At 49.8% G+C, this 26783-nt stretch overlaps 2 protein-coding genes across 3 annotated transcripts in view; one reads left to right on the forward strand and one right to left on the reverse strand.

Annotated features, from left to right (window-relative positions):
* The window catches only part of ANGEL1 (angel homolog 1), a 105372-nt gene that overhangs the window by 43201 nt on the left and 35388 nt on the right, over positions 1-26783 (forward strand). The window lies entirely within an intron of this gene.
* Positions 4818-8342, reverse strand: IRF2BPL (interferon regulatory factor 2 binding protein like). The gene has a single exon (XM_083167634.1). The coding sequence runs from the start codon at positions 8118-8120 to the stop codon at positions 6042-6044; it is 2079 nt and encodes a 692-aa protein (XP_083023760.1). The 5' UTR covers positions 8121-8342; the 3' UTR covers positions 4818-6041.

The following is a 26783-nucleotide window of genomic DNA, read 5'->3' on the forward strand; positions in this document are numbered from 1 at the left end:
AGTTTTTCAGGTAAGGTAATGTCAAGCTCTGTGTACCCTGTATTGTTCTTATGTGTGCCCTATGTACGGCGTCTTATAATAAAGTATCATAATAACAATAATAATCCCAACTACTGACCGTTACCAGAATCCTGACACTTATTCTTATATGACCCCTGTCTGGATGTTAGCGTCTGTATTATAACAGATGGTAATCCATACAGTATGTATCCCCCTACAACCCAGTTATGCCTCTCTTGATTTAAGTATAGATGTGTTCAGAATTCATTCAGCTCTTCAGTACCCTGTAGTTGAGTGCTCTAGTATTCACAGTACGCAGTGAGAACACATGCAAGGCAGGCCCTGCAAACAAGCAGCTGTTCATTAGCAATTGCCGGATGCAGTTTCCCATATCATCATCTCCTTCATGCCTGAAATTGTTGCTCAATTCAATCTTTCCAGTGGTATACCCATTAGGGATGGCCATCTTTGCAATTGCCATCGATGTCAATAGTGCAACTAGCCATCGACCGTGTTAAACTATGCAATGCAGGACCATCATTGTTTTTACCTCTCAATGGTCATCCATTTTTTCGACTGATTGGACAGTGGGCCAATCAAAACATAGGGGCGGGGCTACACAGGTGTCTGCTGCAGAGCTATGCTCCGTGTCCCAGAAATTAAAAACAAAAAAAACATAAAACTAGATTTTTCTGTGCCATCGATGTAGGGAAACCATCTGGTTCTCCCCCATGGATGGCAAAAGTATACAACATCGATCAAAAAAATATTTTGAATCATCGATGGTCAATGGCCATCCCTAATACCCATACACATTCAGAACAGATACACAAATGTATGCCAATACATTTACATTATATCCTGTGTATTACAGATCGTAAATAGGGTACTTATGTATTATCTGGGCTCCCATGTTAAATGCACCCCATTTTTTCATACCCCTACTATCAAACTACGCATGGAGTTGATTTTATATAGTGTGGCGAGCGCAGCGAGCCCGAAGCGTGGTGAGCCCCGCGAGGGGACGCGGTCTCATAAGAAAAACGGGAGCCCAGATATTACATAAGTACCGTAAATAGTTAAGCCCAGGTATTTATGAGAACAGTGCACCCCCTACCTTTGCATTTTTAATAAAGAACTCATCGTTAACCTCGCTTGCAAACTAACATTTCTCCTACTGCAGCAGATGCGCGAATGGGGAGTTGGCAGCAGGTAAGGCGCTAGCAGTGAAATATTCCTATTGGCTAGTGGGTACTGGCAGCCAGCTACTGATGATGGCGGCAGGTTGTTCCAGTCCTGCTCATCTGGGTGGATCCAGTTCTAGGAATCCCGAAAACATGCTGAGATCTTGCTGCTAATATGAAGATGCATATATCAGGCTAGTCCTTAGGAGCTCCCTCCTCTCCTCCCTTTAACTGTTCCAACTGTAGCGTAGACAGATCAGTGTTGCATAAATCATGTTGCTGGCATGCGGAAGTAGTTATATTCCAGAATAGGTTCCTCTAATTGCACAATACCTTATCTCAGGCTAGGTGCACAGGTTTGCTCCTCCACCCATGCCACCCCCTATTTAAAAATCCCTCAGGTTTCTGCACTGCCAATGTGGGTGTTGTCTACCTGTAACAGAACAGTGCACTCCCCCCACCGCAGACACACAGCCAGTGACACACGCAGTAAAAATGAAAGACACAATTTCATCATACAAAGGCACATTTCACTTTTTTCTTCCTGTTATGATTACGATACATGAAATGTGCTCAGTGAGCGTGGACAGACCCAGTGCCCGCTGTAATGCTCGCCCACACTTCTGCTTTCTCAGAGTTAGCCGTTACCCGTCAGCTTTAATTCAACAATTGCTATAGGCTGCTTCTAGTCCCACCCACTTGTAGTAGACTTGTGAAACGCGTGTAACACAATGGAAACTGTATACAGTGGAGCATACATGGGATATGGCTACAATTGCTGCTTAGCCGCTTCTAACAGCGCAGTCTGGAAACATTACCTGATCGGTAATACATACTATGTATGTACATATAATGATTGGGGGTGTCCTAATATTGGGGGCTTGGATGCGGATGTGAACGGATTGGAAGCTTGCAGCAGGGCCCTCCTACCTCCAAGTCTGTCTGTTGTTACCTAGTTTGCTTCATCACTGTCTACTATTGTAAAGCGCAAAACAGAATCTGTTGCGCTGTATAAGAAACTGTAAATACAGAAATAAGTCAGGCAAATCTCCCTACTCCCATTTTGTCTGCATGGAAACAGATGCGTTGTTTAAAGAGGTCTGAAAACATGTGCTGCTTTGTGCGTGGTCCACTGTCCCACGAATGCGAGTTACCCAAATGCAAGTGTCAGGTTACTACACACCCAGGTTACTGCTGCATCGCCTGTAGTTATGTGCACGCTGCTCCGGGGAACGCGCAGTGTGAAAATATACAATCCGCCATCATAACGCAACTCTGTAATGTTCATTACACCCTAAACACCCCTCGCCCCCCCCCCCCTTTTGCCATAGAACACTCCAAAGCTCTCATATTACACCACAGGCTACTCAGTACACCCCAAATCCCCCCATATTACAACACAGGCTGCTCATTACACCCCATGTCTCCCATATTACAACACAGGCTGCTCATTACACCCCATGTCTCCCATATTACACCACAGGCTGCTCATTACAACCCATATTACACCCCATGTCTCCCATATTACACCACAGGCTGCTCATTACACCCCAAATTACACCACAGGCTGCTCATTGCACCCCATATTACACCACAGGCTGCTCATTGCACCCCATATTACACCACAGGCTGCTCATTACATGCTGTATCCCCCCATATTACACTCCAGGCTGCTCATCACACCCCATATTACACCCCAGGCTGCTCATCACACCCCATTTATCGCATATTACACCACAGTCTGCTCATTAAAACTTTACCATGTTTTGCATCAGACTGCTTATTACATCCCTGTAGCACCCTTCATATTACAGCCCTGTCTGCTGATTACACCACAAGCTGCTCATTATACCATGTGCCCCCATATTGCAGCACACAGCTGTAGCACTCCTCATATTACAGCCCGAGACTGCTGATAATACCACATACTATAGGGGTAATGGTTAGAATTACTGCCTCACAGCACTGAGGTCACAGATTTGATTCAGATCACAATCCTAACTGTGTGGAGTTTGTAGATTTTCCCCGTGGTTATTTTGTATTTTTTACAATTCAAAGATACACTAGTACTGTAGGTTAATTGGCTCACAACAAAAATAGTGTGTAAGTGTGCATGTAAGTGTGTACATGGGCAGACCAGATGGGCCAAGTGGTTACCAGACATCACAATCTAGGTTACTGTGCTACCATATTACAGCAGACTGCTCAGTACAGGGTGTTCTACCCCATATTACAGCACACACCCTATAGCACGCTCATATTACTGATTAAACCCGGAATCCGCCGTATTACACCCTGCAGCCCCATATTACAGCACACACAGAGCTGATTACACCCTACAGTACCCCTCATATTACTGATTACACCCTGTATCCTCCATATTACAGCACACACATCTGATTACAGCTGGTATCCTCATATTACATCCTGCAGCCCCCATATTACAGATGATTACACCCTATAGCACCCTTAATATTAAATACAGTATCCTCCATATTATACCCTGCAGCCACATTACAGCCCAGACTGTTGGTTACACCATTTCACCCCTCATATTACATCACACAATACTGATTTCACCCTGTATCTCTCTTCTTACATCGTAAACTGCTGATTACCAACAGTATCCCCCAGATTACATCTCACCGTGTACCCTGTATCCCCAAATCACAGCACACAGTGCTGACTACTCCCCATATTACCTATATCATGTTACAGCAGAGACAGAGATTGTTCATAACCCTACATATATCTGCGTAGACTGCTCATTACAGTGGTAACCCCAATATTACAGCGGATGTAGCTTATTACCCCATTTCATACAAGGCATTGTCCAGTACACCTCCACACCTGCCCCTCCCCCATCCAGCACTGCAGCTGAGAGCACACACCACCTTAGCCGCATTCCAAGCAACAGCCAGCAGCTGCACCCCCCCCCCCCCCAAACACACACAAGTCCTTACAGCATTGGCTACAGACCAGGACACCCCAAACTGATCAGTGCACAGCCATTTCTAAACCTGTCGCCACCATTCACATCACTAACACCCTTCATGACCTTCATTCCCCAATTAATTTCCAAGGTGACCATTTCTGACATTAAATGCCTGGTGAAAGCTTGTTTACCCTCCTCCACCAATGACTCAACAGGATTACCTGCATGCACTGTATACAAACATTACACTAATATATATATATATGCGCGCCGAAGGCTGGGGAGACACGGATGCTAGCAGCATAGGAAAGGGTTACACTCAGCTGGTGGGGGATGGGGGAACCTAATAAGAGACCCAGAAAATGCTTGATCAGCGTCTGCTGCAAGAATTCAGCCTCCGTTATTACTACAGCAACCCCACCACAGTGTACACGGGAATGTACCGGAGCCACACGTGTGCTGGGAGAACACGAACAGCCAGGGAGGGGTCACACTGCGGACACAAATGTGCACAACATACAACACGCACGCCTATGACACATTCAAGGTCCACACAGGAAACGCGACCGACGCCAGCAAAGTCTTCTGCATTTGCTGCAGATGCGAATACAATGCTAAAATGTATCAGGTGGAATAGAATTGTCTATGTATCATTTCTGTGTAATCAAAATCATAAAACAGGAACTTTCCAAAGGCAGTAATATGAATCAGATTTATTACAATGTAATCAGCTGGAAGGCACATAACAGTGGTCTGTTTACTACAGAAATGTATTCTGGACAAAAACAAAAAAAAATTCCCACCCTAAATGTACAGATAGCAATTTGCTCTACTGCTTAAAAGCATCCGTGCAAAAAGAATATATATATATACTTATATACGTATATGTTTGTGTGTGTGCATACATATACATATACACACACACACATACAAACACGTAACCCTTTACTGGCCAAGAGACAGCATTTACTGCCGGCGCTTGCCCGGTTAAACCAATTAAAATTGCATTGTGTAGACCTGCAGCAACCTGCAAACGGATAATTACACTGGATTATACACCCTCCCCGTAGTATCAGTGGGAAAAAAAAAAACACCTCATCATAATGGGGAGCGGGGAAGAAATAACATTGTGTGATGTGTCAGGTCACACCCACCTCAAAGGAAAAACGGGGATAGGTTTTGTTTTAAAGATTTAATAGATTCACCGTCCACCCCTGGGACCGGAGGAGTGCGCACATCACAAAACACGCCAGCGGTATCATCGCTAAGTGCTAGGACCAACACAGAGTGGACACACTTGCCACAGAAGCTGGAAAAATGGAGGGAGGGTGGGGAGTAAAAATGGGGAAAAGAGGAGGGGGGGGGGGGGGGGAATAGGACAGATAATATCCCACAACACCCAAATATGATTTGTGTCACCCTTCAAATGAAGTTTACATAACAAGTGTCTCAAACTCCTGAAACACCACAAAAATAAGATCTGTACATAAGACTAAGTTTTTATGAACATCCAGCCCAACAGTCAAGCTCAGGGTCTGCAAACGCTTTATACAGCCTCCGTCCTCCGATCCCGGGATGTATATGCGCCGGGTCTCCCAAGTCTTGTCCACATTTTTTTTTTTTTTTGTGTTATTTTATTTCATCATAATAAAACTCCGGCACATTTTTCCTCAAAAAAGATTTATAGTACAAGCTGTTCGATTTCACGGTTGCAAATCCCAAATGGCCCCCAAACCTGGTGACTGATTAGTCACATCTGGGAAAATCACCGCCTCGTTTATGTTCACAGGCCGACCCAGGGGAGTGGGATAAACCGAATTAGATATACGATGTCCAGTTTCCTCGTCACCACATCCTGGAGCCTGTCCTTGGTCTGCAGGTTATAGATGAGGTGCTGTACATACAAGTCAAATCCACTCCAATTATGGGTCTCTCTCCTTTTTCACCTTTACATCCCCTGCAAGGATTGTGGCAATTTCCCCCTGCATGAAAGCCCAAGGAACATTGGATCCGACCAGGGGGCACTTCTCTCCACTTGGGCAGTAAACCTCACCCGTTGCTCCCTGGGCTTTGATGCTTTCCCGGGAGCAGGGAAAACAGAACTTGTGGCTGGGTACAGATGGGCACTGTACAAAGTGTGTGTCCTCCAGACGCTCATGGCAAATGGTGCAGCAAAGAGGACCACTGTTGGCCATGGGCGAGTCAGGAATGTTCTGGGGGTGCACTTGGTCCATTCCCGGATGAGGTGCCCCCCCAGCAGGTGCCACTTGAAGGCTGAGTTCCGCTGAGCCCCCACCATTGCGAGAATTCAGGCGCCTCGATGCCGGCGACACCGGGCTGCTGCTGTTTCTGCGAGCAGATGAGGTGGTGGAGTGCACCGGAGGTACCCCACCTGCTTGTCCATCCTTGGGGGAATGAGCGGTGCCCAAAGTGTCTGTAACTGACTGCAGTGCTGCCATTGGTGAGGGGCCACTTGGTGGGGCACTCTCAGGTGGTGTGGTTCGTTGAAGGTGCCCAGGGCCAAGTGGCGGCGGTGGAGGTGGTGGAGCAGGGCCGCCATAAGATGCTGCCGAAGAGGAAGAGGACGGAGTCCCTCCAGCAGCTAAGCTCAACTGTTTTATACCGTCTGGTTGCCCAGTGATCCACATCTGTCCCTCGGCAGAATCTGGTTCAGGTGAGGCCTTGCGTTTCCTCGCTGCACCCCTACTCTGACTGCTTCCACCAGCGGAAGAGGAAGCAGCCGCAGCAGCTGCCGCAAGGGCCCGAGGAAGGTTCACCAGAGCACTCGGCAGCATGGGACAGCCAGGGTCAAGGTAGGGCTGTGGTAGCATGTCCGCTCCAACCATTTCTTTAAAGAAGCGTACGGACTCGGGTAGCAAGTCTCCAAGCAAACGCCAATCTCCAGAGCCATGCTTCCTTTCATATTCCAGGTACTTAAAGCCAGATGATAGGCCACGGCCAAAGTCCTTCATGCAGTCCTGGTACATCTGCTTGGCTACACCAGAAGCTGAACTGAACACATTAAGTGAGCCGCTAGGATACTCCACAAACAGTTTTAGTTCATAGTCCAGCAAGCCTGGCTTGGATGTAGCGTCAAAGGCAAAAACTCGTCCCAGCAAAGCGTGGTCTTTTTTGAAACGAACATCAAAAGGTGTACATGCGGAAAGGGTGAGCAAAGCATCCCGCACAGTCTTGGGCTTCCCTGCCCACTCCTCTGCCCGGCTGCGTAGGCTCTCTGTAAGTTCGGACAAAGCCTCGCTATTCCGCTGCTTTTCCTTTAACTCCCGCTCTTGGTCAGTGCTGGACACAGAACCTGGACGCTTGGGGTCACCAGAAGAGGTTGCTGTAGGTGGTTGGGGGACACTGAGACCACTAGAGCCAGCAGGACCTCTTCCAAGTACATGTTGGGCACCAGATGAAGAGGCTGTTGGTGGGCCATTAAGCAAGGTCTGAGGGAGCAGATTTGGGGGAACACTCAGCTGCCCAGGTGCCAACTGTGGGATTAACCCATGTCCTGTGCGACCCCGGGAATTTGGGCTCTGTCGATTCAGTTCTGGGGGCCCATCCTCGCCTTGTTTGGGAAAACCGTTAAGGCCATTGGGAAGCCGAGCGGCGGCTAACGTGTACTCAAAGCGGCCACGGTCCGTGGCCAGTCCGTACCTCTCCAAACCGGACGCCGCCGCCTTCGAGGCTCCATCCAAGTGGTTGAGCTGCGCTGTGTCCTTGGCAGTCAGGGCCGCCTGCACGGCTGGGTGCTGTTTAGCCGCCCCACCAGAACCGGGCCCCTGTGGCCCCGGAGAGCGTCCATCCTGGAAGCCATGGCTACGTTTCAGCTGACGCGCTGTGTCGATCACAAACTCTATCCGGTCTGCACCCTCATAGTTGACACAGCCACGGCAGACTGGCTCAGTGAAGTCCCAGATCATGGCCCATGGCATGCGTGGCAGGTCACACAGGTAGCAGGACTGCCGGCGTGACGAGGACACCTGTGCCGCCGACATGCTGCACAGGCGGGGGCCCCCGCGGGGAGTGTGTCTCCAGGAGCCGTGTGCAGAACGCTGGAGCTGCTCCGGGACTGGCGGCTGTCTGTCGTCCGCTCCGTGCGTTGCTTCTCTCCTCTCTCTCAGCTTCTCTGCAAGCCGCAGCCCGCCTGGAGCGCGCAATGCCGGGACCGCGCAGGGCTGGGATTCCGCGCATGCGTACGTGCGCGCTGCCGCCGGCCTCCGTGATGACGCCTCGCCCCCACCAGCCGAGGAATGCCACCTGGCCGTGACGTCACCGCCGCTCACAAACATGTTGTTGCGTCGCTGGAATTAGCACGCGCATGCGCCATACCCGCCCCGTCTGCGGGCCCCGGGTGGACACGTGTGCCGTGCCAGGAGCACGTGATTCCCCGCAGCAGCAATAGCACGTGGTGTGTGACTGACATGAGGCAGACGTGTGTGTTGTTACACAAGAAGGGAGGGGGTTGGGGCGACACTATAAGTCCCAGCATAATCATATCAGATCTGTCAGTGAATACATACAGCATTGCTTCCTGTGCAGGTCAAAACATGCTCACTGCAGGGAAAGCTCAGCTCTACCCAGCATTATATTACATCAGATCCGCCTAGAGTATTTTGGGCTGGCACCAATTATTGCTCTGCAAGAATGCTGGTCCTCACCCTTTTATTAACTATGTGCCTGATTCAGAGTTGCAGTCGTTATTTTCTAGGCTGTGGAATTGCTGTCCATCACAAAATAAACCTGCAGCCCAGATCAGAATCACTGCAAGCTCATTCACAACTGTGTACACATACACAGCTCATAGGCAATAATGAGTAAGTAACATCGCCTGTCAGGATACAGTATGGATGGTGTAATGTATAGCTTTACTGGCTCACAGCACTGAGTTCATAGGTTCGATTCCCACCATGGCCCTAACTGTGTGGAGTTTGTATATTCTCCCACGTACTTGCGTGGGTTAACTCCGGGTACTCCAGTTTCCTCCCACAAACCGAAAATATACTGGTAGGTTAAGTGGCTCCTAACAAATTAACCCTAGTATGGATGTGTGTGTGCGTGTACATGTGGTAGGGAATATAGATTGTAAGCTCCACTGAAGCATTATGTGAATGTTCAAATATTCTCTGTAAAGCGCTGTGGAATATGTGTGCGCGCTATATAACAAACTGTTAATGAATAAATAAATAAATACAGTGTAATGGTTAGCATGACTGACTCACAGCACTGAGGTCATGGGTGTGATTCCCACCATGGCCCTAACAGTGCAGAGTTGGTATAGTCTCCCCGTGCTTACGGGATACGGTCATTGGCATGATGGTCGACAGGGTCATTAGTTTGACATGTGTTAGAGCGACATGGGGTTTTTCAAAAAAATTTAAGCCAACATGTAGTGTGCCGAGCGTAGCATTGACTGGCATCATTACTTGTATCATGGGATAATGGAGGCTGGCACCACTAGTGTATTGGGTGAGGGGAGGCTGGCACCACTAGTGTGCTGGCAGAGGGGAGGCCAGCACCACTAGCGTCCTGAGGGAATGGAGGCTGGCACCGCTAGTGTGCTGGGAGAGGGAATGCCGGCACCACTAGTGTGCTGGGAGAGAGAAGGCTCGCACCACTAGTGTGCTGGCAGAGGGGAGGCCGACATCACTAGCGTCCTGGGAGAATGGAGGCTGGCACCACTAGTGTTCTGGGATAGGGGAGGCTGGCACCGCTAGTGTGCTGGGAGAGGGGAGGCCGGCACCACTAGTGTGCTGGTAGAGAGGAGGCCAGCACCACTAGTGTGCTGGGAGAGGGGAGGCCGGCACCACCAGTGTGCTGGGAGAGGGGAGGCCGTCACCACCAGTGTGCTGGAAGAGGGGAGGCCGACACCACTAGTGTGCTGGGAGAGGGGAGGCCAGCACCACCACTGTGCTGGGAGAGGGGAGGCCCGCACCACCAGTGTGTTGGGAGAGGGGAGGCCCGCACCACCAGTGTGTTGGGAGAGGGGAGGCCGGCACCACCACTGTGCTGGAAGAGGGGAGGCCCACACCACCAGTGTGTTGGGAGAGGGGAGGCCCGCACCACTTTGTAAAAAAAAAAATAATGGGTGGTTCTGTGCCATCTGCTCTCACTTTCGATGGTAACAGTCTGCATAGAACAGTGATGGCTAACATTGACACTCCAGCTGTTGTTGAACTACAAATCCCAGCATGCCCTGCATCAGTTTCAGCATGGCCAAATAGTAAAACTGTAGCAGGGCATGCTGGGATGTATAGTTCAACAACAGGTGGAGTGTCAAAGTTAGCCATCACTGGCATAGAACATCAATGGCTTTAAAAATTGATGTTTAGTGGCTATCCCTAGGAGAGGGTGGCACCACTAGTATGCTGTGAATGTTGAAACTGGCCCTATTAGTATTCTGGAAAGAGAGAGGCTGGCTCCATTAGTATTTTGGGAGTGGTGAGACTGTCACCAATAATAATGCTGGGAGGAGAGAAGCTGGTTCCAGTAGTATGCTGGAAGGGAGTGGCTGGCACCACTACTATGCTAGAAAAGGATAGGCTGTCACCACTGGTATACTGGGAGAGTAGTGGTTGGTTTCACTAGTTTGCTAGGGTAGAGAGGTGGCACCACTATTATGCTTGTAGAGGAGGCTGGCACCACTAGTATGCTAAAAGTGGAGAGGCTGGCACTAATAATATGCTGGCACCTCTATGCTGGAGAGGCTTGTATCACTAATGCTAAAATAGGAGAGGCTGGCAACATAGTATCCATGAATAGGGAGACTAGCGCTGCCACTTTGTTGGAAACAGGCTGAGACATTTGATATTGTAGGGGACAGGCCAGCAGCGGAGAGGTTGGTACAGCATCTACCCTGGTAGAGGTGAGGCTATTATTATTATTGCTGTAATAGGAGAGGCTGCTAGCCTCTGTACAGCTGTTATGCTAAAAGAGGTGAGACTGGCACTGCCAGTATACTGTGAGTGGTGATGCCAGCGTTGCTGCATTCTGGGAGAGGAAAAGCTCACAAACTGCTACCATTGAGATCAAAGGCTGGTACTGCCACTGTGCATTGAACAGAGAGGCTGACGGTTTTTGCTTTCCGAGTAGAGAAACTGGCACTGTCACGCGGGGAGGGGCATTGGCAGCGACTGCAGTTGTACATGTTTGGTGATGTAGTCACAGTGTGTATATTGGTGCATGTTTCCCCCGGATGATAGGGTAGCTCACACAGGACATTATACAGCTGCTACTGTTCATTTAATTTTCCCTATGTGCAATTATTAGTAAGATGCCAGGAATCGGGGTTCTTGGAATCCGGAGTGTGTACGCTTAAGCTAGATAAATAGACACAATTCTATTCACACTGTTTTGCTGTTGCTTGGGCAAACATCCAGCAAAGGATTCTGGGTAGCTCTCATTCTGGCGCTCAGCCATATCCCTCCCAATGGATGCCTTTCTGTGTTGCCATGGAGACCTGGAGAAGAGCGCAGTATGACTCCTCCCCGGGAAACACACTTAACTCCTTGCAACACCATGCATTAATCTGCAGATAGTGCTACAGACTAGCTGTTACATGCTTGTAATATACAGGCCTATAAATCTAGTAACCAGCCAGGTTACCCCAAAGTGACCCTCAGCTAGTCATTCCCATCTGACCCACATTTAGCCAGTAGTCATCACAAGATGACCCACAGCTCAGTAATCCTAAACTGGTAACATATTAATGGGCTGAATTATTGGGTGACATCACTGAATCGTTGAATTGTGATACACGCGGTAGAACGGCGAAACACATATTGAAGGTGTTTTGTATTAAAACAACACATAACAGATGAGATAGGCGATATTGCACTTGAGAGACGGCAAAAGGCAGTCTGGAAAGAAATCAGGTGCCGCACTGCAGAATCCGTTATATATCAGGGAGGCTGAGATCGAGGGATAAGGAGAGTGCAGCGATGGTGATGGGAGGCTGAGACTGTCATGGGGGCTGGGGAGAGTGCAGTAAAGGTGATGGGAGATTGAGATTATCATGAGGCACTGGGGAGAGTGCTACAATAGTGATGGGAGCCTGAGACTATGATGGGGGGCTTAACAGAGTGCATCAATGGTGATAGGAGACTGAGACTATCATGGGGTTCTAGGGAGAGAGTAGTAAGGGTGATGGGAGGCTGAGACTATCATGGGGGCCTGGAGAGAGTGCAGTAAGGGTGATGGGAGACTGAGACTATCATGGGGGCCTGGAGAGAGTGCAGTAAGGGTGATGGACTTGTCACGGCTCGAGTCTCTGGTGTTTCCGTCTGTGGCAGCAGTGGGCCAGTAGTGGGTGCTGGGAACTGGAACACGAGAGGCTTTAGGCAAGAACAGTTCAGAGAAGTAACACTGACACTGCGGGCACGCTCGGTGGGGGTAGTTGATGAGACTCTGGTCAGAGGCGCGGAGTCTAACACCACCGAGGGTTTTCACCAGGGACCCCTGGGACGGCTTGGGAACAGACACTGGGAATAAAGGCACTGCGGAGTTGACACCGGTGTCGACTTGGGAGTTGCAGATGGTATGGCCCTTTAAGGGCAGTAGCAATCTTTGCTGAGGGATGCTGTAGTGCTCTATCCTCTTCATTTGTGAGCTGGAGGGTAGACAGTGAGGAAGGTAACCCAGCAGGTGAAGAGAGCCAGGGAGCTTTAATATCAGCAGCAGCTTGCACAGGGTTTTGCACAGGGACTCTGAACAGGATCCTGGAGCCTTGGACCTCTGAGGACTGGATCAGGCAAGTTGTTCAAGGCAGGGGTAATGGGACAGAGGCCTCAGCTATATCCCCCCTACTGGCCTGTGAGCAGCAATTGATTCCAGGAAGTAACTGTGCACACCTTTGGTCACATGGGTCAGAGCATCAAGGTCACAGGGAAAGCATTTGAGTCATGTGATTGCAGGTGTCATGACGGCGCCAGCGTGGGAATCTGGCAAGAGTTCAGGGTAATGCCACTCAGATCGTGCCATGGAGACTACCGGGGACGGCACAGGACAGGGGCCTGCGCCGCAAGACACATTAGCGAGTCGGTATGGAACACGGATGCGTGCGCAGATGCGAACGTGCACCGCGGTTTCTGACAAGAGTGTAGTGAGGAGGATGGGAGACTGAGAGCTACATGGAGGGATGAGGAGAGTGCAGTGAAGAGGACAGGAGACTGAGAGCTACATGGAGGGATGAGGAGAGTGCAGTGAGGAGGATGGGAGACTGAGAGCTACATGGAGGGATGAGGAGAGTGCAGTCAGGAGGATGGGAGACTGAGAGCTACATGGAGGGATGAGGAGAGTGCAGTGAGGAGGAAGGGAGACTGAGAGCTACATGGAGGGATGAGGAGAGTGCAGTGAGGAGGATCGGAGACTGAGAGCTACATGGAGGGATGAGGAGAGTGCAGTGAGGAGGATGGGAGACTGAGAGCTACATGGAGCGATGGGGAGAGTGTAGTGAGGAGAATGGGGGACTGAGAGCTACATTGAGGAATGGGGAGATTGCAGTGAGGACAATGCAGACAGAGCTGCATAGATGGATGAGAAGAGTACCGTGAGGAGGATGATAGACTGGGGTACATGGAGGAATGGGGAGATTGCAGTTAGGAGGATGTTAGACTGAGAGCTACATGGAGGGATGAGGAGAGTGCATTGAGAAGGATGGGAGACTGAGCTACATAGAGGAATGAGGAGAGTGCAGTGAGGAGGGTGGGATACTGAGAGCTACATGGAGGGATGGGGAGAGTGCAGTGAGGAGGATGGGGGACTGAGAGCTACATGGAGGAATGGGAGATTTCAGGGAGGAAGAAGGGAGACTGAGAGCTACATAGAGGAAGGAGGAGAGTGCAGTGAGGAGGATGAGAGACTGAGAGCTACATGGAGCGATGGGGAGAGTGCAGTGAGGAGGACGGGAGACTGAGCGCTACATGGAATGGGAAGAGTGCAGCGAGGAGGACAGGAGACTGAGAGCTACATGGAGGAATGAGGAGAGTGCAGTGAGGAGGATGGGAGACTGAGAGCTACATGGAGGAATTGGGGGAGTGCACTGTGGAGGATGGGAGACTCAGAGCTACATGGAGGAATAAGGAGAGTGCTGCGTGGAGGATGGGGGACTGAGAGCTACATGGAGGAATGAGGAGAGTGCAGTGAGGAGGATGGGAGATTGAGAGCTACATAGAGGGATGAGGAGAGTGCTGTAAGGAGGACAAGAGACTGAGCTACATGGAAGGATAAGGAGAGTGCAGTGAGGACTGGAGACTGAGAGCTACATGGAGGGATGAGGAGAGTGCAGTGAGGAGGATGGGAGATTGAGGAGGACATGGTGGAATGAGTAGAGTGCAGTGAGGACGGGAGACGGAGAGCTACATGGAGGGATGGGGAGAGTGCAGTGAGGAGGATGGGAGACTGAGAGCTACATGGAGGTATGGGGAGAGTGCAGTGAGGAGGATGGGAGACTTGGAGCTACATGGAGGAATGGGGAGAGTGCAGTAAGAAGGATGGGAGACTGAGAGCTACATGGAGGGATGAGGAGAGTGCAGTGAGGAGGATGGGAGACTGAGAGCTACATGGAGGAATGAGGAGAGTGCAGTGAGGAGGATGGGAGATTGAGAGCTCCATGGAGGGATGAGGAGTGCGCAGTGAAGAGGACAGGAGACTGAGAGCTACATGGAGGGATGAGGAGAGTGCAGTGAGGAGGATGGGAAACAGAGCTACACGGAGGAATGAGGAGAGTGCATTGAGGAAGATGGAAGTATGAGAGCTACATGGAGGAATGAGGAGAGTGCAGTGAGGAGGATGGGAGACTGAGAGCTACATAGAGGGATGAGGAGAGTGAAGCGAGGAGAATGGGGGACTGAGAGCTACATTGAGGAATGGGGAGATTGCAGTGAGGAGGATGGAGACAGAGCTACATAGAGGGACGAGAAGAGTACAGTGAGGAGGATGGTAGACTGAGGTACATAAAGGAATAGGGAGATTGCAGTGAGGAGGATGTTAGACTGAGAGCTACATAGAGGAATAAGGAGAGTACAGTGAGGAGGATGGGAGACTGAGAGCTACATAGAGGGATAAGGAGAGTGCAGTCAGAAGGATGGGGGACTGAGAGCTACATGGAGGAATGGGGCGATTGCAGTGAGGAAGATGGGAGGACAGGAGTGCAGAGTGCAGCGAGGAGGACAGGAGACTGAGAGCTACATGGAGAAATCAGAAGAGTGCAGTGATGAGGATGGGATACTGAGAGCTACATGGAGGGATGGGGAGAGTGCAGTGAGGAGGACGGGAGATTGAGCGCTTCATTGAATGGGAAGAGTGCAGTGAGGAGGACAGGAGACTGAGAGCTACATGGAGGAATGAGGAGAGTGCAGTGAGGAGGATGGGAGACTGAGAGCTACATGGAGGAATTGGGAGAGTGCAGTAAGGAGGATGGAAGACAGAGCTACATGGAGGAATATGGAGAGTGCTGTGACGAGGATGGGGGACTGAGAGCTACATGGAGGAATGAGGAGAGTGCAGTGAGGAGGATAGGAGACTGAAAGCTACATAGAGGGATGAGGAGAGTACTGTGAGGAGGACAGGAGACTGAACTACATGGAAGGATAAGGAGGAGAGTGCAGTGAGGACGGGAAACTGAGAGCTACATGGAGGTATGGGGAGAGTGCAGTGAGGAGGATGGGAGACTGGGAGCTACATGGATGAATGGGGAGAGTTCAGTAAGAAGGATGGGAGACTGAGAGCTACATGGAGGGATGAGGAGAGTGTAGTGAGGAGGATGGGAGATTGAGGAGTACATGGAGGAATGAGGAGAGTGCAGTGAGGACGGGAGACTTAAGAGCTACATGGAGGGATGAGGAGAGTGCAGTGAGGAGGTTTGAAGACTGAGAGCTACATGGAGGTATGAGGACAGTGCAGTCAGGTGGATGGGAGACTGAGAGCTACATGGAGGGATGAGGAGAGTGCAGTGAGGAGGATGGGAGACTGAGGAGGACAGGGAGGAATGAGGAGATTGCAGTGAGGAGGATGGGAGACTAAGAGCTTCATGGAGGAATGAGGAGAGTGCAGTAAGGAGGATGGGGGAGTGAGAGCTACATGGAGTGATAAGGAGAGTGCAGTGAGGCAGATGGGAGACAGAGCTTCATGGCGGGATGAGGAGAGTGCAGTTAGATGGATGGGGGACTAAGAGCTACATGGAGGGATGAGTGGAGTCCAGTGAGAAGGATGGGGGGGACTGAGAGCTACATGCCAGAATGAGGAGAGTGCAGTGAGTAGGATGGGGGTCTGAGAGCTACATGGATGGATGAGGAGAGTGCAGTGAGTAGGATGGGGGACTGAGAGCTACATAGAAGGATGAGGAGAGTGCAGTGAGAAGGATGGGGGACTGAGAGCTACATAGAAGGATGAGGAGAGTGCAGTTAGAAGGATGGGGGACTGAGAGCTACATGGAAGGATGAGGGGAGTGCAGTGAAAAGGATGGGGGACTGAGCTATTTGGAGGGATGAGGGGAGTGCAGTGAGGAGGATGGGGGACTGAGAGCTACATGCAGGAATTTGGAGAGTGCAGTGAGGGTGGTTCTGATGTTGCCTGCCACCACTGGCCAGCCCCATGAAAGCAAACTTGTAGAGCGTCTTGTTTTGGAGGGGGCAGCAGTCAATTTATTTAAATTAATTCAGATATACTAGGGCGGCTGAATCCCGGGAATCCTGGGATTGAGAATTTTTCAATCTTGATTCCTGGGATTAAAAAAAATTCTCTGGGATTGGCCACCCTACACCCAAGTATCCCCTCCCCCATCAACAGGATACTGCCGCCTGGGTGAGTTTGCAGGCCTGTGTCCAATTAGCCGGACTGTTCCGCTATAATGGGGACAGTTGGGTGGTATGCCTTTGGGCATCCTTCTCATAGAAACCTTGTGCACTCTGGTGCTGGCTGTTTGTGTTACACCAGCCTGCCGTTCTCTCAGCTTTCACATACTTGGCAGAAGTTCCCAAGCTCGTGACACGTCTGGCCCCAAATGAACCAGTCCGGCTCTGGGTGCAGCCCCATCTTCTGGCTGTCTCTACAGGCGTACAAGAGCAATTATTTGTCAACCCGATGGGAGCCAGGATGGTTTGGCGCAGCGTCGCACTGTGATTGTTTTCCTGGAACTAATTGTTGGAGAAGTGTCTACGAGACGTCCTATTAGGCTGCAGCATATACCAGTAAACACCGTCAGTCAGTAAACAACATCAGGCCCTTCTGCCGACGGCTGTGGACGCTGTGTTCTATTACCAGTTTCAGCAAAGCGATGAACCTCATCGACAGAGTAAAACAATAATAATCTCCATACCACAAGCGTAAACCCTTCTATAAAGGCAATCATATTACGCAATTTCCTACAGATGAATACTAGTGAATACTGCTATTTAGTAAAGCTTCTAAAAATGAAAAGAGGTTGCCCATAGCAACCAATCGGATTCTGTCTCTCCTTTCTCTATTGCATCCTAGAAAATGATGGAATCTGGTTGGTTACTATGGGCAACATCAAAACTGTTTGGGCCTGACGCTGCTTACCGAACGCTGAAACACTGCCCTATTGAACGCCCACGCTGCCGCCAAATCCCCTCGCATGCGTCCGCTAACAGGAGAAAGGATTCAATGGTCGCTGTCCATCCAATAATTTCTCCTGCCTTCGGAAATAATCATCTCCTAGGGGAGAAGCTGGAAAAGTTCACATGAGACTAAGGCCCTTATTCTGGTTCACTTGCAAATTCCTTCTCAAATGGTCAAAACCATTGTGCACTGCAGTGGGGAGGGGGGACAGATGTAACATGTGCAGAGAGAATTAGATTTGGGTGAGTTATTTTGTTTCTGTGCAGGGTAAATACAGACTGCTTTATTTTTACACTGCAATATAGATCTCACTTTGAAGTAAAGGGTATGGATCATTGGGTAGACAGCATGTTGGTAGACAGGCATTAGGTTGACACCATTTGGTCGATATGCATTAAGGTCGACTTGCATTAGGGTCGACATGCAAGAAGGTCGAATTGACTGTAGGTCAACATGGGTTAGATCGACAGGGTCATTAGGTCGACACAAGCATTAGGTAGACATGGGGTTTTTCGCAATTTTTTTGTCCCGAATTTCGACACAGACGACATGGACACTGAAACGTAGCACCGTGTCCCCTCGCATGGCTCTCTGTGCCACCATACCCTAGTGGATGGTAGGGCATGAAATACCGCCTGTCGGCATATGTCGGCTTAAAAAAAGTGAAAAAAACCCACGTCGACCTAACGACCCTGTTGACCTAACCCATGTCGATGTTCCTGCATGTCGACCTTAACGAATGTCGACCGTAATACATGTCGATAATTGTCGTCCCAATGCTTGTAGACCTAGTGACCGTAACCCAAAGTAAAACCCCACCCGAATCGAATTCTCTCTGCACGTTACATCTGCACCCCCTGCAGTGCAGTGGTTTTGTCCATTTGAGAAGGAATTTGCCTTTGCGAGTGAACCAGAATAAGGACCTAGAAGCGATAGAAATGAGACTGGGGATATAAAGCGGGCACGTTCCGAGGTATTTTCCAGGGTGGGTGGCGGGGCGTTCAGAATCAGCATTCCTCTGCACTTTAAAAAGTGCTTTATTTTTAGACGTCCCTGTAGGAGGTGGAGATAGTGTTCTGGATTCACGCCTTCCAGATGCACTTAATATGTGAAAGGGCATGTCCAGGCGTATTACAGTGTAGATGGGAAACTTATGTAATAACGACACAATGTTCCTTAAGTTCCGTGATTCATTTAAGAAATTACTGAAGCAACACAGAGAGTATTGTAGGAGAAAAATAGAGAAGTTGTCATTTTTTAAAGGGGGGGGGGGGTTTGTAGGGTTTTTTATAAGTTGGTTACAGAGTCAATGGGGGGGGGGTTTAACAAAGTGTGGTCCAGGGCAGCAGTGTTGACTCGAGAGTCTGGAGAAATAAAGGGATTTTTGTAAGAACTTACCGTTCGAATCCCTTTCTCTGATATGGTCCTGGTGACACAGCTCAACACTGGGATGTAGGAGGGTCCGAAGGAGCCAGGCACCTATCCTAAAGCTTTAGAGGGTAGGCTCCTCCCCTACTGCATCCCTGGACTCTTCAGTTCAACTTTCAAAGCCACTGGAATACATTAACTCAGTACAAACACCTGCACATTATCTGCACATTTTATAACAGAAACTGTTAACTTTTAACCATTTTAACATGAACATCATGAAATTCTGGCATACTTACTGAGCGTAAGGGAGGGATCGCTGTGTCACCAGGACCATATCAGAGAAAGGGATTCGAACGGTAAGTTCTTACAAAAATCCCTTTTTCTCTTTCAATGGTCCTGGTGACACAGCTCAACACTGGGACGTTCCAGAGCCGGTCCTTTGGGAGGGTACGCTCAGGTCTGCAGCTCTCAGCACTGCTCGCCCGAATGATGCGTCCTCCGACGCGAACTCATGGAATCTATAGAATTTGGCAAATGTGTGAACAGATGACCAAGTGGCAGCTCTGCAAACCTGCTCTGCTGTGGCCCCATGTCGAACCGCCCAAGAGGTGGCAACTGACCTGGTGGTATGCGCATTTATTTTGGCCGGTACTGGTCTACCCACTTTGGTGTAAGCAAAGGCTATCATAGACCGCAACCACCTAGCAATAGTCTGCTTAGATGCAGGCCAACCAATTTTGTGTACGTCATACAATACCAACAATGTGTCAGTCTTCCTGACACTCTTCACTCTGTCCACATATATGCGTAAGGCACGCACAACATCCAAAGTTCTCAATTTGTCCCTTTTCTTAGAACCCTCTGGGGGTTGAAACACAGGTAGAACAATCTCCTGATTTAAATGGAAGGTAGATACCACCTTCGGTAAAAACTGAGGCACTGTTCTTAAAACAGCCCTGTCATCATGAAAAATTAAGAAGGGAGATTTACATGATAAAGCTCCCAACTCTGAAACTCTTTTAGCAGATGCTACTGCTAACAAAAATACTAGCTTCCACGTAAGAAACTTAAAGTCAGCCGACCTTAAAGGTTCAAAAGGTGCCTTTTGAAGGCATTCCAAAACCAGTGATAGATCCCAAGGAGCTACTGGTTGCTTGTATGGAGGCTTCAACCTGGATACTCCTTGTAAAAAAGTTTGAATTTCCGGCAAAATGGCTATCTTTTTCTGGAAATAGATGGACAAGGCCGAGATCTGCACCTTCAGTGACTGAAGGCTTAGGCCCGATGAAAAACCATCTTGTAAGAATTCCATCATTCTTGATAGCTTAAAATGAGATGTATGAGCCTTTCTTCTCTCACACCATCGAATGTAAGTCTTCCAGACTCTATAATAATTTGCCGAAGATACAGCTTTTCTGGCCTTTATCATCGTCTGTACTACTGCGTCAGAAAACCCTTTTCTTTTTAAAATGATGGTTTCAATAGCCAGGCCGTCAAAATCAATCGATCTGAATCCAGGTGATTGAATGGGCCTTGTCTTAGAAGGTCTGGTCTCAGAGGTAGACGCCATGAGTCCACAGACAACCTCTGAAGCCTCGAGTACCAGGATCTCCTTGGCCAATCTGGGGCCACTAAGATCACTGGAACCTTCTGCCCTTGTATTTTCTTTAGAAGTCTCGGTAACATTGGTACAGGTGGGAATGCATAAAGGAGATCTCCCTGCCAGTGAATAGTCATGGCATCCACTGCCTCCGCTAGTGGATCCCTTGTTCTGGCATAGAACCTGGGCACTTGACGGTTGATCCTGGATGCCATCAGGTCCACATCCGGAGTTCCCCACCTCGAAGTGATTTGGTGAAACACCTGAGGGTGTAAGCTCCATTCCCCTTCCTTGAGCTCCTCCCTGCTCAGGAAGTCGGCTTCTATATTCTCTATCCCCGGGATGAATATAGCCGATACAGCTGGAACATTCTGTTCCGCCCATAGGAAGATTCTGGACACCTCCCACATGGCCAATCTGCTGCGTGTACCTCCCTGGTGATTCAGATACGCCACAGCTGTGGCATTGTCGGTCTGAATCCTCAAAGGGAGGTTCTGTAACCTGTCTCCCGCCAAGGAAATCACTTTCCAGACAGCTCTCAGCTCCAAGATGTTGATTGGTAACGCTGATTCCTCTGCCGTCCACAGGCCCTGAAGCCTGAGATCCAGGACTACTGCCCCCCAGCCCCTGAGACTGGCGTCGGTAGTTACTATCAACCAGTCCCAGGTCTGTAATGACCGACCCCACTGAAGTGAATCTATTTCTGTCCACCACTTCAAGGATTCTCGGGTGTCCGAAGACAGCACTATCATCTCGGATTTCATGGTCAAAGTGTTTCCTGACCAGGCTGACAAGATGTTCCATTGGAACCTCCGAAAGTGGAACCTGGCAAATTGAAGCGTCTCGAATGACGCCACCATCTTCCCCAGAAGCTTGAGGCACCTCCATACTGAAATGCTCTGAGCCCTGAGAATCTCCTGGACTAGGGTGACCAGATCCCTGGCCTTTACCTCCGTGAGGAATACCCGATGAAGATGGGTGTCTAGTATGACTCCCAGGAATTGGAGCCTTTGCGACGGTACCAACTGAGATTTTTGCAAATTTAAAATCCAGCCGTGAGCCTGCAAAAAACTGATGGCCTCTGCCAAATGACTCTGCAGCAAGACTGCTGACTCTGCTTTGAACAGGAGATCGTCCAAATAGGGTATGACTGTGATTCCCCTGAGCCTCAGCACCGCCGCCATTACTGACATTATCTTTGTGAATACCCTTGGCGCGGTTGCTAGCCCAAAGGGTAACGCCCGGAATTGTAAATGCAGGTCTCCTATGGCAAACCTCAATAAGGTCTGATGCTCCGGGTGTATAGGAACGTGCAAATATGCGTCCTGGACATCCATGGACGCCAAAAATTCTCCCTGGTCCAGACTCAGGAGTACTGACCGTAGGGACTCCATTTTGAAATGGTCTACCCATAAATGAACATTTAGGGATTTCAAATTTAGTATTGGTCTGAAAGACCCGTCTGGTTTGGGCACCAGGAACAGCGTGGAGTAAAAGCCTTTCTTCCACTCTGCCCTGGGGACTGGTGTAACCACCCCTTTCTCCAAAAGGGAGTGAGCTGCTCTCACAAGAGCTGTACGAAGCCGTGCCTCCTTTGGTAAGGATGTGGGGATGAACCTCTTCGGAGGCGGCCCTCTGTAAGGGATTTTGTAACCCTGTGTTATAATATCTAACACCCAGGCATCCTGGCCTAAAGCAGTCCAAGCGTCCCTGAAGAGTGTGAGACGCCCCCCCACTTTTGTCACTGTCGGGCAAAGCCCCTGACAGTCATGCAGAGGGTTTATCCTCTCCCTTTGTGGCTGGCTTCTTGTGAAAAGAGCCAAATTTTGACTTCTGTGTCTTGCCTCTAGAGGACTGAAACCTTCCCCTGAAAGACTGTCCTCGAAAGGACGCACCACCTCTAGGGGAGGGCCGAAAGGACGGCTTAAAAGCAGAAAATCTTGACATCTGCTTTGCTGAGGAGGCCGGCAGGAATGTACTTTTGCCGCCCGTGGTTCGCTTAGGCATCTGAAGCCTCTTATCAGGAGTTTTCCAAGCTCCTTCTAATAATTCCTGTAACCCCTCATCTGAAGGAAAAGTAACAGCCTCCTTCCGCTGTCGCTTAAAAACACCCTTAACAGGAGTCTTATCCTCCACAGTCAGCTTTAAAGCCTGCTTCACAGCTACAATGAGATCCTCTATACCAGCAGCAGAGTTCTCTTCCAAATCATCACCCTGATCCCAGGGGATGTCATTATACTCTCCTTCCTCTTCATCTACCACAGTAGTTAAAGCATAAGACCTTCTAGGGGTCCCTGCCACATCATCCATTTTGTCCAGCATTTCACTGAACCTGTTAATCCCTTTTGCAGTATCCTGCATCACCTGAATCAGTGCAGGATCTGCCTGGGTAAGAGGCAAGGAGCCAGACGACTGCTGAGATGATGGCATAGGTCTCTGTGATTCTACCAGCCCATCACTCTGCCTGTCCAAAAGCTGCACCAAAGCGTTTACTGACCTGCCTAGGGCCCTGGCCCACGCAGGTTCCATATGCTCTGCCCTATGGGGATCGCTGCCCATGGGTCTCACATCAGCGCAAGTAATACATAAGCCCCCCTTGGCCATCTGCTCAGGGACAAACTTTTGTGTGCAAACATTGCACGCGCTCAGTGCATTGAGGGCTCCCTCCCCCAAAACCACAGCCTGATGCTCAGACATGATGCAAGTGATAATTGTATATCTAACAGTATACACAGTGCAAACAATTGTACAAGCGCTTATACAAAGTCAATGCACCCAGTCACTTAGCTGTCTGTAGGTTTCTCTGCGGGGAAGCGATGCCCAGGAAATCCAAGTCACTCTGCCAGGATCAATTCGCCAGCTCAGCTCCGCTGCAAGCGTTCTGAAAGGCGCCAAAGTCAGAGTGAAGGAAGAGACCAAAGTCCCTGCTGCTGCGGGGTCCGTGACCTTTTGGCGCCAACCACCCCCAGCTAGCCGCTCCTTAGGTAGGATTTCCTTGTTCCAGTGTCTCCCCCTCAAATGGGGACCACTTGGAACATGCCTGTCACAGCGCTGCTGTCCTCTCAGTCAGGAGCTCAGCGTGTAAGCTCCGCATAAAATGGCCGCCGCCATCACGGAGCGCCTGTCCCCCATGATCCCCACCTAACTGTGGAGCCGGTTTCAGGCAGCTCCGGAGCCCAGGCAGCCTCTTAATAGAGGCTATGAGCGCAGCACAGGGAGACCAGACAGCGTCTACCCTGTGCACAGATAGCTGACAGGACGCGCTTCTGTCAGCTCCTGCTGCGCTAGCAGTGTGAGGATTCACTATGAAAATCCTCACACTGTGCCTACCTAGCTAGGGTAATAGTTAATAAAATAATAAAAATCCCCTAACTACTCTAATTCTTCGGCTGCTCCTGCAGCCCTTTAGAATAGCACCCACTCCAGTGGGCACCTAACACGAACTGAAGAGTCCAGGGATGCAGTAGGGGAGGAGCCTACCCTCTAAAGCTTTAGGATAGGTGCCTGGCTCCTTCGGACCCTCCTACATCCCAGTGTTGAGCTGTGTCACCAGGACCATTGAAAGAGAAAAGTAATTAAGTATGAGACCAGGGTGTGTGGTGTGGGTTCAGTACTGTGGGGGTGATTCCGGATGGTTTGCCAAAGTAAACTTCTTTAATAGAAAAAAAAAACATGCTGCACTGCAGGTGGGGCAGATGTCACATGTGCAGAGAGAGTTAGATTTAGGTGAGTTATATCGTTTCTGTGCCGGGTAACTACTGGCTGCTTTATTTTGACACTGCAATTTAGATTTTGGTTTTAACACACCCCATCCAAAATTCCAAATGTAACGCTCTGTGCACATGTTACATCTGCCTCACCTGCAGTGCAGCATGGTTTTGCCCATTGCATAGAGATTTTGCTTTTGCGAGCCAACCTGAATTAGGCCCTGTGTGTCAGACTCGTGCCGCGTATGTTCTGTATACAGCTGCGTACAATTTTGGATGCAGTATGACATCGGACTGTCTGAGATTGACAGTCTGATACTGTTTAGGCTTGTTTGAAGCACAGGGGTATCTCTGCCATCGTTACGGAGGGACTGGGACTAGATTTCTGTCTTAGGATGCAGATTTCCTCGTCTCCTTGTAGCAGATGCGGCAGCCGGCTGGCACATCTCCTCCATGGGTCATTGGAAGTTTTGGGCCCTGAACCGCTAGGACTGTTTCTGCTTCCATGTGTTATTAGAAGTATTCGGTCCCTGAACTACTAGGACTGTTTCTGCTTCCATGTGTTACTAGAATTATTTGTTCCCTGAACCGCTAGGACTGCTTCTGCTTCCAAGTGTTACTAGAAGCTTAGGTGCCAATTCTGTGGGTGCTTGAGGGCCCGAGCACCCACGGAAATTGATGAGCACCCACCTGCTCAGCAGCGGCCCACTCGCCCGTGTCCCACTGCACTCCCCCTACCTCGTCACTGGCACAGGTACTGTGTGGGCATTTATGTACCTGCACTGTGGGGGGCATTTATGTTTTAGGCACTGTGGGGGCATTTATGTATTAGGCACTGTGGGGGCATTTATGTATTTGGCACTGTTGCCATAATTTGAATATTGGAGACAACTGTGCTGCGTAATATAAATCAGTATTATTTTGTGGCCACGCCCCTTTCCCATGAAGCCACTCCCCTATATTTTTGGCTTGAGCACCCACCAGCAAAAACATAAATCAGCACCTACAGTATGATAGAAGAATTTGTTTCCTGAACCGCTAGAACTGCTTCAGCTTCCAAGTGTTACAAAAATATTTGTTCCCTGAACCGCTAGGACTGCTTCTGCTTCCATGTGTTACTAGAATTATCCGTTCCCTGAACCGCTAGGACTGCTTCTGCTTCCATGTGTTACTAAAAGTATTTGGTCCCTTGAACCACTAGGACTGTTTCTGCTTCCATTTGTTACTAGAATTATCCGTTCCCTGAACAACTAGGACTGCTTCTGCTTCCATGTGTACACAACCATGGGTTGTGTACAAGTGAGATCTTGCAGTGTAATGTGGGGTACACACCAGGACGATATTGCCCAAAACGAGTCAATTTAGATACAATCTCAACCGATTGTATGTAAATTGGCCATGTTTTGGGCCATTTCGCTGCCCTTTTGATGCGATCACGATCCGATGCGTGGCCCCCCGGGTCGTTAGGTCTTTTCTGAGATCTTAAGGCCCCCATACACTATGTGATATGGGAACGATTTCACCCGATTCAGATGAATCGGGAAGTGAAATCGGCCCAAATCGCACTTGTAGACATCCCCTCCGATCCGATGCGCGCTCCCGGATCGGGGTCGGGTGGTCGGACGGGCTGCACATAAGATTTGCCAAATCTTATGTGCAGCCCAGCCCCGAAGTCGTGCGGGGGACAGCAGCAGGCGGGTTTAATGCGGCTATAGAGAGCCAAGCAGGGGGAGGCTGCATATGGCGCCGGGCTGGAGGAAGCTGTTGCGGTGGGGTGACAGCGGGAGCAGGGAGAACTTGATGACATGACGCTGTCTCCCGGGCAGATAACGTGAAAAAAAAATGCCCATAGAGATGACTAGCAATCAGCCAATCAATGGCTTGCTAGTCATCTCTATGGGCGGGTTTTTTTTTTCCAAGTTATCTTTTCCTCCCGGCGCTGCCCGGCAGCCAGCGTCATGTCATCAAGTTCTCCCTGCTCACCTCCCGCTGTCACCCCACCGCAACAGCTTCCTCCTGCCCGGGTCCCTATGCAGCCTCTCAATTAGCCGGCATCTCCCGCCCGCTGCCGCCCCCCGCACGGCTCCCTCCTCCTGCAGCTCCCCGGGGACTGCAGATGATAAATCCATGCGATTTATCATATGCAAACCTTGGCACATCAAGTGCCTAATCGTGTGTCCCCCCTACCGGGGAGCTGCAGGGGAAATCAGGTCCGACTTGTCCCTAGGACAAGTCGGACTAATGTATGGGGGCCTTTACCTGCAGCAGGTAGGATCTGAGAAACGACCATTGTAGTGGATGCGGGTCGGATAGCGATCACATCAGGGGCTTTTTTTCGGCAGCTCCGTCAGTTCGTGAGCAGGTCATACGTTCCTGTGAGGACCTGCTCATGAGCAGCATGGTGC

This window comes from Crinia signifera, chromosome 12 (assembly GCF_055691185.1).
Source record: "Crinia signifera chromosome 12, ASM5569118v1, whole genome shotgun sequence".
NCBI lineage: Eukaryota > Metazoa > Chordata > Amphibia > Anura > Myobatrachidae > Crinia > Crinia signifera.